General features: G+C 59.0%; 1 protein-coding gene across 1 annotated transcript; it reads right to left on the minus strand.

Moving 5' to 3' along the window:
• Positions 1 to 6,700: 6,700 nt before the first annotated feature.
• Positions 6,701 to 9,982, minus strand: NXPH3 (neurexophilin 3). Its single transcript, XM_066567166.1, has 2 exons — positions 9,668 to 9,982; positions 6,701 to 8,793 (listed from the first exon to the last, which is right to left on the minus strand). The coding sequence occupies exons 1-2, from the start codon at positions 9,725 to 9,727 to the stop codon at positions 7,996 to 7,998; spliced, it is 858 nt and encodes a 285-aa protein (XP_066423263.1). The 5' UTR covers positions 9,728 to 9,982; the 3' UTR covers positions 6,701 to 7,995.
• Positions 9,983 to 10,967: the final 985 nt, after the last annotated feature.

Raw genomic sequence — 10,967 nt, forward strand, 5'->3', positions numbered from 1 at the left:
GGATCCCAGGGAATGATGGATCAGAGATCTCCTGTCCCGGATTTCCCATCCCTGGAGGAAGAAGAGTTCCTGTCCCTCCTTTTTCCACAAACACAGGGGCTTCAGGGAATATTTAACATTCCAGAGCTGGGAATTCCACAGGCACAGGGAATATTTAACAATCAGCATTCCAGAGCTGGGAATTCCACAGGGAATATTTAACAATCAGCATTCCAGAGCTGGGAATTCCACAGGGAATATTTAACAATCAGCATTCCAGAGCTGGGAATTCCACAGGGAATATTTAACAATCAGCTTTCCAGAGCTGGGAATTCCACAAACACAGGGAATATTTAACAATCAGCATTCCAGAGCTGGGAATTCCACAGGCACAGGGAATATTCAACAATCAGCCTTCCAGAGCTGGGAATTCCACAGGGAATATTTAACAATCAGCATTCCAGAGCTGGGAATTCCACAAACACAGGGAATATTCAACAATCAGCTTTCCAGAGCTGGGAATTCCTCAGGCACAGGGAATATTTAACAATCAGCCTTCCAGAGCTGGGAATTCCACAAACACAGGGAATATTTAACAATCAGCCTTCCAGAGCTGGGAATTCCTCAGGGAATATTTAACAATCAGCATTCCAGAGCTGGGAATTCCTCAGGCACAGGGAATATTCAACAATCAGCATTACAGAGCTGGGAATTCCATATGGAATATTTAACAATCAGCATTCCAGAGCTGGGAATTCCACAGGGAATATTTACCAATCAGCATTCCAGAGCTGGGAATTCCATATGGAATATTTAACAATCAGCTTTCCAGAGCTGGGAATTCCTCAGGCACAGGGAATTTTTACCCGCCAGCTTTCCAGAGGAGCCACGCTGAGCCTGCAGCTCGTGCTGCTGCTTTGAATTCCGGCTTTGAATTCCTGCTCTTCCCTTTGCTCAGGGATCACACGGGGACCTCGCATCCCCCTGGGCCGTCTTCGATGTGCCTCCATCTCCTGTTCTCCCTTGGATCCCTGGAGCAGCTCTGGAGATCCCTGAATCCCCCAGGAACGGCTCCAGGGATCCCTGGAATGCATCCCTGGATCCTGAATCCCCCATTGGAATGGATCCCTGGATCCCTGAATCCCTCAGGAATGCATCCCTGAATCCCTGAACCCCTGGAATGGATCCCTGGATCCCTGAATCCCCCTCAAATGCATCCCTGGATCCTGAATCCCCCTGGAATGGATCCCTGGATCCCTGAATCCCCCTGGAATGCATCCCTGGATCCCTGAATCCCCCTGGAATGGATCCCTGGATCCCTGAATCCCTCAGGAACAGCTCCCAGGATCCCTGGAATGGCTCCCTGGATCCCTGAATCCCCCTGGAATGCATCCTTTAATCCCTGAACCCCTGGAATGCATCCCTGGATCCCTGGAATGGATCCCTGGATCCTGAATCCCCCTGGAATGGATCCCTGGATCCTGAATCCCCCTCAGGAATGCATCCCTGGATCCTGAATCCCCCTGGAATGGATCCCTGAATCCCCCTGGAATGCATCCCTGAATCCCTGAACCCCTGGAATGCATCCCTGGATCCCTGAACCCCTGGAATGCATCCCTGAATCCCCCTGGAATGCATCCCTGAATCCCTGAATCCCCCTGGAATGGATCCCTGGATCCTGAATCCCCCTCAGGAATGCATCCCTGGATCCTGAATCCCCCTGGAATGGATCCCTGGATCCCTGGAATGGATCCCTGGATCCCTGAACCCCTGGAATGCATCCCTGGATCCTGAATCCCCCTGGAATGGATCCCTGGATCCCTGAATCCCCCTGGAATGGATCCCTGGATCCCTGGAATGGATCCCTGGATCCTGAATCCCCCTGGAATGCATCCCTGGATCCCTGCCCTGTCCCTGCTCCCAGCCCCAGCCCCTTGGAGCATCCAAACCTGGACACTTTTCCCTGTCCCTGGATTTGTCCCTGGATTTGTCCCTGTTTGTCCCAGGTGTTTTCTGCAGGGTTTTCCTGGCTGTTTGAGCTCTCCCAGGAAAGGGAATTGAGCAAATTTTGGTTTCATTTCATTTTTTTGTTTTTTGGACTCCATTTCTGAAGCTTTCTCCACTTCCTGGGATTTATGCTCTGAAATTCTCCCTCCACTTTCCTTCATCTCCCTCCTGGTGTCCCAAATCCCCCCCCTTGTTCCCAATGACTTTTTTTTTTTTGGAGTTAATTTAATATGAAGACATTTAATTAGAGAGGGTTTGGTTGGGTTTATTTGTTCTTTCCTGACCTGCTGCCCACTTTGCTCTTTGGCTGCAGTTCCAGGCTCAGGCTGCAGGAAATTTGGCAATCCCAGATTCTTGGGTGTGTTTGATTTAAATTTAATTGAAATATAAATATAAATTTAATTTAAATTTAATTCAATTTAAAGCTTGGGGTGCTGTGGATGCACAAAAAGGGGGAGAGACTTCCTTGAGTGGGGCAGGAAAAAGAAACTGGGGAAAAAACCAGGGAAAAATAAAAGAGCAGCGCATGAAATAATTGGGGAAATAAATGGCCTGGGAGGCTTTTGGAAAATAAACTGGATAAATAAAGCAGGAGCAGCTCCGTAGGATTTGGCTTTTTGAAGTTTCCTGGGCAAAGCGTGGGCAGGGAAATCCAGCCCGGGTTTGGCTCCAGCGGAATTGGGATTTTTGCTGCTCCTTCCATCGGATTCCATCCCTGGGACTGAATTATTCAAATCCCTGGAGGAGCTTTGTTAATTGAGGGAGTGAATTGGGAAGGGCTGGGGAGAAGAGGGGAATTGTGGCCTGGAATGAGGAGGGATCCTGGGAAGGAGAGGATGGCACTGAGGGCTCCTCTTGGAAGAAATAATAATAATAATAATAATAATAATAATAATAATAATAATAATAATAATAATAATAATAATAATAATAATAATAATAATAATAATAATAATAATAATATCACTATAATTATTATAATTTAATTAATTTTTATTGATTGTTATGTCATATTGATATATTTTATTTTTATTGATTTCATTATTTTAATTTGATTTATTTATTATTATCCTCCTGCTCCCAGCTGCAGCTCCCTGGATCCCTGATTCCCCAGGAGCAGCAGGAAAGGCAAGGATTTCATGGATTTCATGGATTTCATGGATTTCATGGATTTCATGCAGCTGGTGGGGGATCAGCTGCCCAAACTGGGAGAACTGGGGCAGCCCCAGCCCTGGGAGCAGGGATGAGCTCCTGGGGGCCCCTCTGGAATTGTTGCCTGCATTCCTTGGCAAATTCTGATCCCTGAAGCACAAAAATCCCTGGATGTTGTTCCCCGAGCTCCCTCGGGCCCAGCCGTTCCCCCTGCTGAGGAGTCTGGGCATGGATGGAGTTTCCCAATGGATCTGTTTGAGTACGGCCGCAATTCCTTGGAATGTTGATCAAATCCAGCCATTTTTGGGAAAGCAGTGCCCAGCATTCCCTGCATCCCATGGGCAGCTCCAGGGGGAGGGACTGGGGCTGATCCCAAAACCTCTCGCTCCTGTCCGTGCTTTGGAAATCCTGCTATTGTGGGTAATTAAAATCTCCTAATTAAATTAAGCTCCATCTGGCTGAGCCCGGCGAGCCAAGGAGGGCGTTAATTAAAGATCCCAAGGTTTGCTGTGACCCAGGGCTGGGATGAGCAAATCCCTGTCCGTGGAAAGTGCTGGAGCATCCCAAAACCCAGGAAAATCCAAGGGGAGGGAAAATCCAGGAATGGCTCTGGTTCCTCCCAGGGAAAAAAAAAAAAAAACAACTGGAGATGGGAGCAGGTGGGAATGGGAATGGAATGGGAATAAAAGGGGAAGGGGAATGGGAATGGAATGGGAATAAAATAGGAATAGGAATGGAATGGGAATGGGAATGGAAGGGGAATGGAATGGGAATAGAATTGGAATGGGAATGGAATGGGAAAGAAACAGGAAGGGGAATGGAATGGGAATAGAATTGGAATGGAATGGGAATAAAATGGGAATGGGAATGGAATGGGAATAAAAGGGGAAGGGGAATGGAATGGGAATAAAAGGAGAATAGGAATGGAATGGGAATAAAAGGGGAATTGAATGGGAATAAAATGGGAATGGAATGGGAATGGAATGGAATGGGAATGGGAATATTCCAGGCTGGATTTCAGCATCCAGGGGGATGTGTCGGATCCTGTGGCGAGGAGAGGGAGCAGAGTTAAATCCAGGCTGCAATTCCAAAGGTTTGGAAAAACAGCAGGAGATGCCAAAGTGCTCCCCAGGCACAGCAGGACCCCGGGGTGCTCCAGCACTGCCTCACCCCTTCTTATCCATCATTCCCTGCACAGAATCCATCAGGAATCTCCCTCAGCGCCATCTCTTCCCTGGATTTGCCATTGGAATTGTGTTTTCCCGAACAGGACACGACATTCCAGAGCACCCGTGCCTGGAGCTCAGGATTCCCCCCGGCTCTGGGCTGTCACTGGGATTTTTCCTCTCCTGTGGGGAATCCCCTGGATGGAAGTGGCCACGTTGGATGCAGTTTGGAACAGAGACGCTGGAAAAGCCTGGGAATGTGGGAGCCCTCCCTCCTCCCTGCCTCATCCTCTGAGGCATTCCCGGGTTTCCAGAGCCGCCACAATTCCGTGGAAAGTGGGAGCAGCAGCTGCCAAACCCGGGAGCCCCCCTGGAATGGGGTGGGGGCTGCTCCATCCCCGCCTTCCTGAGCCGCCCCCGAGGGAGCCGGGAGCGTTCCAGGGCTCCGGAGCCCATCCTGAATTATTGACGGCGTTTCCACTGCAGGCAGGGCTGGGATCCGAGCTGGGAATTCTCTGCTGAGGCCTTGGAGCCCGCAGGGATTTGGGCTGGGGCTGGATGAGTTTTCCATTCCTGTCCTTGACAGCTTCCCCTGCTGTTTCATTCCAGGTCTGAGCTGTGGTTTCCTCTCCCGTTATCCCCCTGCTCCTCCTGCCCGTGGATCCAGGAGTGCTGGGTTCCAGCATCCCCAGGAGCTGCTCCCTGATCCCAGGGGCTCCAGGCACCTCCTGCAGCCCTCGGGAGGAGCCCCTGGAGCTGGAAAAGCCCCACGGAGAACGGGGCAGGAGCCAGGCTGGCACCGGAGCCATCCAGCCTCTTCTTTTGGGATTGCATCCCAACCCTTTGGGAATGCGGCCCTGTGGGAGCAGCTGGGATCCTTCCCTCCCTCCCTGAAATCCCCCCTGGATGCTGGGAGAGGGTTTGGGATGGGATTCCCAAGGTTTTCCCTCCCCCTCGGCACAGGACAATGCAGGGATGGGGAGAGCTCCGTCCTGGGCCACGGATGGGAGGGAAAACAACTCCAGAACCTGCTGGAAAACCGGGAATGTTTGACATCGCGGTCTGTGGGGCAGGGCCGGCCTTTGGGGTCTGGCTGTGCTGGGGAAAACCGGGATAACTCCTGGATCCAAGGCAGCAACAGCCGCCGGCACCGGGAATTCCAGGGACGCTCGGTCCCGCCCGGCTCCCGCCGTGGCTTTGGGGTGCGGGGTTTTATCCTCGGGCGTTGCTGCTCCCGCAGCTCCTCCCCGGCTCCCGCGCGGGCCGCGGCTCCTGGAGCAGGAATTCTCCTCTCCAGGCTGGAAGAATGGCCCGTCCTGGTCTCCTTAGAAACCGCGGCTCCGCATCCCCCCGGCAGCCGCGCATCCTTGGAGCCTCCTCCTGCTCCCGCCCGCTCCCGGGGCTGCTCCCGCCGCCGATTCTCTGCAATTCCTCCAGATTCCTCCAACTTTTGTGCCGGGATTTTTTTCTTTTTTTTTTTTTTTTTTCGGTTTGGTTTGGTTTTTAATGAGAGAATTTTAACGGGTTTTGTGTCTCCTTCCTCCAGCAAATCCAAGTCCTTCGGGAATGTTTTTAGTTCCCCACGTTTCCCCTCCCTCCTCTCCTCAATCCTCGCTCCCGTTATTTCCTGGAAAAGCGAAATTTCCCAGAGCTTTTCCCAACTTTTGGGGCTCTGTGAGGAAAAGTCTCCGCGTGGATTCTGGAGGCTCCGTGGATTTTGGGGAGCAGCTCCTACCTGGATGTGGGAGCTCATCCTGAAATTCCGCCAGCAGCCGGCAAAGAGCTCTGGGGAAGGGATTTATTTTGGGAATAAATCAATTTTGGGAAGTACAAACCCTGCTCCGGGGGCAGGACCTGTCCTGTGAGGGTGGGAAGGAATTTTTGGAGTTGGCCTGGTGCTCTGGATTCAGGGAATTTAAGGGGGGAAAGGGAAGGGAAGTGGCTTTTTTTGGTCTTTTCTGGAGGAGTGAAGGTGCCAGGGGAAGGTGGGAGACGGAAGTTTGGATGTCTGCGAAGGGGAGGAGGTTGGGAATGCCCCAAAAATAGGAGCCTGAAATTTGGATGTCTGGGAAGGGGAGGAGATGGGAACACCTGGGAGCTGGGAATACCCAGAAAGGTGAGAGACTGAAATTCGGATGTCTGGGGAAGGGGGGGAAATTGGGAACACCGCAAAAATGGGAGCCTGAGCTTTGGATTCCTGGGGAAGGGGAAGAAATTGGGAATACCCACACAAAGGGAGTCTGGGAGCCCCGGTCCTGGCAGCCCAAAGCCGGAGCCCATTCCCAGGAAGGAGATCGGGCCTGGATCGTGGCCATCATTCCCAACCCCACACGTTTGTTTTCCCTCTCCTGCCGCCACTTCCACAAAAATCTCCCACAAAAAACTCCGGCCCTGCCTCGGTGTCACCGTGAGCGCTTTATTCCCTCCCCGGGGCGGCGCGGGGGAGTTCCCGTCCCTTGTTCCTTCCCTGGGAATGAAATCCCGGCCCTGAGCTCCCGTTCCCACCCCTTTGCCCGGGAACGGCGGCGCCGGGAGCGGGGCTGGGATCGGGGCTGGGATCGGGGCAGGGATCGGGGCTGGGATCGGGACAGGGATTAGGGCAGGGATCGGGGCTGGGATCGGGGCTGGGAGCGGGGCAGGGATTGGGGCAGGGATCGGGGCAGGGATCGGGGCTGGGATCGGGACAGGGGTCAGGGCAGGGATTGGGGCTGGGATCGGGGCAGGGATTAGGGCAGGGATCGGGGCTGGGATCGGGGCTGGGATCGGGGCAGGGATCGGGGCTGGGAGCGGGGCTGGGATTGGGGCTGGGATCGGGGCTGGGATCGGGGCTGGGATTAGGGCTGGGATCGGGGCTGGGATCGGGGCTGGGATTGGGGCAGGATCAGGGCAGGATCAGGGCAGGATCAGAGCAGGGAGGGGATGAAGGGGAAGCAGGGCCTGAATCAGCCCCCGCGGGGATCCCTCGCTGTTCCCGCACACCGGGCCCGCTCCGCCGGGATTGCTCCACCGGGAATGCAGCCCCGAGCCCCCCGCGGCACCGGCCCGGCGTGGGGAGAGGCCCCTGCCCATCCCGGGAGCCTTTGGGATGGGAGAACTCCCCCGAGCTCCTGCCGAGCCGGGACCTGGGGCAGCCGGGGGTGCCCGGGGCAGCGGCACCATCGGGCGGCTTTTCCCCCCTTTCCCGAGCTCTTCCCGGTCTCCAGGGGCTGCGACCCTTCCTCCGGAGCCCTTTGAACCTGGAATCCCCGACCCCAGTCCCGGCCGAGCCATTATTGCACTGAGGAACCCGAGTCCCGACCGTGGCTCTGTCCGGTTCCCACGTCCCAAACCCAGCCCTCGCTCCCCATCCCGGGGCCGCCGCTGCCGCTCTTCCACCGGGCAAAACGGGAAATTCTCCTCTTCCTTCCATGCCTGCGGTTTCCAGGGAGCATTCCCGGCTCCAAAGGCACCCCCATCCCTCCCCTCCCGCCCTTGGGAACCCCGCCGGGATCTCGGGAATCGCGGCCCGGGAATCGCAGCCCCGGAATTGCAGTCCCGGAATTGCAGCCCCGGAATTGCGACCCCAGAATCGTGGCCCGGGAATCGCCACCCTGGGAATCGCTGTCCCAGAATCCCAGCCCAGGAATCGCCACCCTGGAATCTCGGCCCGGGAATGGTGGCTCCGGGAACCCGGGAATCGCTGTCCCGGGGCTCAGCCCGAGGGGAAGTAGGGCCGCTGGCTGTGGGCGTTGTAGTCGGGACACACCTTCTGCACCAGGCGGTAGTCGCTGCTGTAGAAGGTGATGTACACGCACACGGCGCGGAAGGGCTGCGAGCACAGCCAGGCTGCGCGGCTCTGCGTGTGCTCCTGCGAGCACGTCTTGGCCGGGTCGAAGGTGCACAGCGAGGTCTTCCTGGCCCGGGCCACCTGCTCCGACTCCACGCGGCAGTTGAACACCTTGGACTCCTTGGCCTCGATGAAGATTTGCTGCTCCAGGTCGAACTGCACGGCCTTGGTGGGGGGCACGAGGCTCACGGAGATGTTGCCGTGGCCCGTGGAGTTGTGCTGGAAGAAGACGTTGACGCTGCCGTTGCCGTGATCCACGACCTTGCCCGTGATCAGCAGGTTCAGCTTCACCGTCTTGATGTTGGAGTAAAAATCTCCCCAGCCGAAAAGCTTCTGCAGCCTGCCCGGGGCCGGCCGCGCGTCCCGCTGTGCCCGGGGGCCGAGCTCCGGCCCGGGCCGGTTCACCGGGGCTGCCCCGAGCTCCAGCCCGGCCCGGTTCACCGGGGCTGCCCCGAGCTCCGGCCCGGGCCGGTTCACCGGGGCCGCCCCGAGCTCCCGGGAGCCGCTGCCCGGCCCCAGCAGGGTCCGGTTCTGCGGCGGGGCCGGGCTCAGGCCCGGGAGGGGCTTTGGGGAGAGCAGCTCCCGCAGCTTCGGGGCTCTGCCGCGGGCCCGGGGCTCGCCTGGATCCGCTCCTTTCCCGGGTTCCTCTGGAGCGCAGAACACCTGGACACGGGGATGGAGGAGCTGCGGGTGGCACCGAGCCTTGCCAGCCCCTTCCCCATGGTCACCGAGCCCTGCCAGCCCCTTCCCCATGGTCACCGAGCCCTGCCTGTCCCTTCCTTAGCGTCACCCACCCCTGCCAGCCCCTTCCCCAGCCCCTTCCCCAGCCTCGCTTCCACGATTTCCCCTTCATTCTGCTCTGTATTTCCCCTCTGGCCGCGGCACCTCCAGCTCTCCTCTCTCCCGGCTGCTCCGGGAATGGGTGCGAGCAGCCGGGGTTCGCTCTCTGCCGGCTCAGGGCACAGCTCCCGCACCCCCTGCGCCCCTCCAACCCCGCCAGGGCCTGGGGACACCCGGGGCACAGCACAGGACAAGGGACAACAGCGCGGAGCTGTCACCCGGGGAGCTGCCCCCGGCTCCTCCGCCAGCTCCGCTCCCGGAGCCCCCAAAGCGCCACATCCAGGGGCACCCGGGGGGGCCGCAGCCGCATCGCCCGGGGCTGGGGGACCCGGAAAAGCCGCGGGGTGCCCGGGGCTGACCCGGCCCAGGCGGCAGCGGGGAGCGGAGGAAGCTCCGGGAAGCGGAGCCCGGAGCCGGCCCGGCCCCGGCTCTGCCCCAGCCCTCCCCGGGCCGCCGAGCGGGGCTGGGGGCGCGCGGTTTTCTGGGGCGATCCGGAGCCTTCTCCTCGGCAGCCCTGCCCGCTCCCCGCGGCCGAAGAACAGAAGTTTTGGGACGCGTTTTTTTCCCGGGGGCGGGCGGGGATGCGGGCTCGGCTTCGGGGATCGCTGCCGCTCCCCGCACGCCCCATCCCCGCGGCTGCGCGACCCCCGGTTCCCCCCAGCCCCCGTCCCCCCTGCCCTGCCCGCCCGGCGCTCACCAGCAGCGCGATGCTGCCCTGGAGGAGGAGGAGGACGCAGCTCCGAGGAAGAAGATGCATTTTCCAGCCGGCGCCGCCGCCGCCTTCTCCGCGGCTCCGCTTTGGGGAGGGTTTCGCCGGGATTTTCCTCGTTTTTCCGTCTTTCCCTCCCTTCTCCTCCAGCGTCAGCGAGGGGAAGGGGGGGTCCCCCAGCGGAGGGGCTCCCTACGGCCCCCCCCGGCCCATGGTGGCCCCGGCAGCTCCCGCCCCGCGGGGCCGCTCCGGGTCCGGGCGAGGCGCGGCGGCTTCACCTGCGGCCGCTGCCGTCCCCGCGTCCCCTTGGCTGCCGCCTCCCCTGTCCCCCTGCCCGCCCCGCCGCCTCCCGGCCCCCTCGGCCGCCCCTGCGCTCCCCCGCCCGCCGCTCGCCCGAGTCTCAGGGAAACTCCGCTCCATCCCCGGCTCGCTCCATCCCTGCTCGCTCCAGCCGCGCTCCGGCTCCGCTCCCGCCTCCCCCGCCAGGTGCCGGGGCCGAGCGGCACCTCCGGAGTAACCCTTTGGTGCCCGCGGCCCAGCAGAGCCCCCCCGAGGGGGGCCCTGGGGAATGGGGGGGCCCTGGGGGGCTCTGGGGGCTCTGGCAAAGTCCCCATCGCTCCCTGGGGAGGGGCAGGACCGGGAGAACGGGGGCGGACTGGGATGGGGGCACGGGGGGACCCGCGGGGGTTCCCAGCTCCGTCGTTGTCGCCCTCTGGGATCGGCTCCGTCCCCCCCGCCAGGGAAAGGCAGAAGCCTTCGGTCGCCTCGGTTTCCAGTTTATCCATGAAGGAACGGCACGGATCCCCCAGGAAGGAGCCAGAGGCCGCGGGTTTGGGGTCTGTGATGGCTTTTGGCCCGTGGAGGGCAGCAGTTCTCCTTTTCCCACCTTTCAGGAGAAGTTGGAATAGCGGGAATCAACTTCCCGTGGGCAGGACTGGGGTCAAACCCGGGATTCTCCCGCCCTGAGGAGAAAATCCCTTTTCTTTACATCCCTTTGTGTTCTTCTCCGCATCCCTCCCTCATCCCCTCTTTCCCTGAGCCTCTTTGGGAAGCAAAACCGGAGCGAATTCCCGGGAACGATCCCGGTTTGGAGCAGGATGAGCTGGCGGATCCCCGCCTGCCCCCATCTCCCCCCCAGATTCCCGGGACCGGGTTTGGACCGGGATTTTTGGGAAGGGGAGCCAGGCTGGGCTCCTGCAGCGCTGCTCGGCTCCTCCCGGGATTCTTGGAAAGCCGAATCCGGCTGCAAATCCGACCTTGGGCGGGAATTTCCTGGGAGCTGGGTCGG

Source organism: Molothrus aeneus, chromosome 28, assembly GCF_037042795.1.
Source record: "Molothrus aeneus isolate 106 chromosome 28, BPBGC_Maene_1.0, whole genome shotgun sequence".
NCBI lineage: Eukaryota > Metazoa > Chordata > Aves > Passeriformes > Icteridae > Molothrus > Molothrus aeneus.

Bases quoted from the DNA above. Each gene is read 5' to 3' on its own strand.
- NXPH3 (XM_066567166.1), bottom strand. From the start codon at position 9,727: ATGCATCTTCTTCCTCGGAGCTGCGTCCTCCTCCTCCTCCAGGGCAGC. The intron at 8,794-9,667 runs GTGAGCGCCGGG...CCCCGTGTCCAG, and splicing joins AGGGCAGCATCGCGCTGCTG to GTGTTCTGCGCTCCAGAGGA.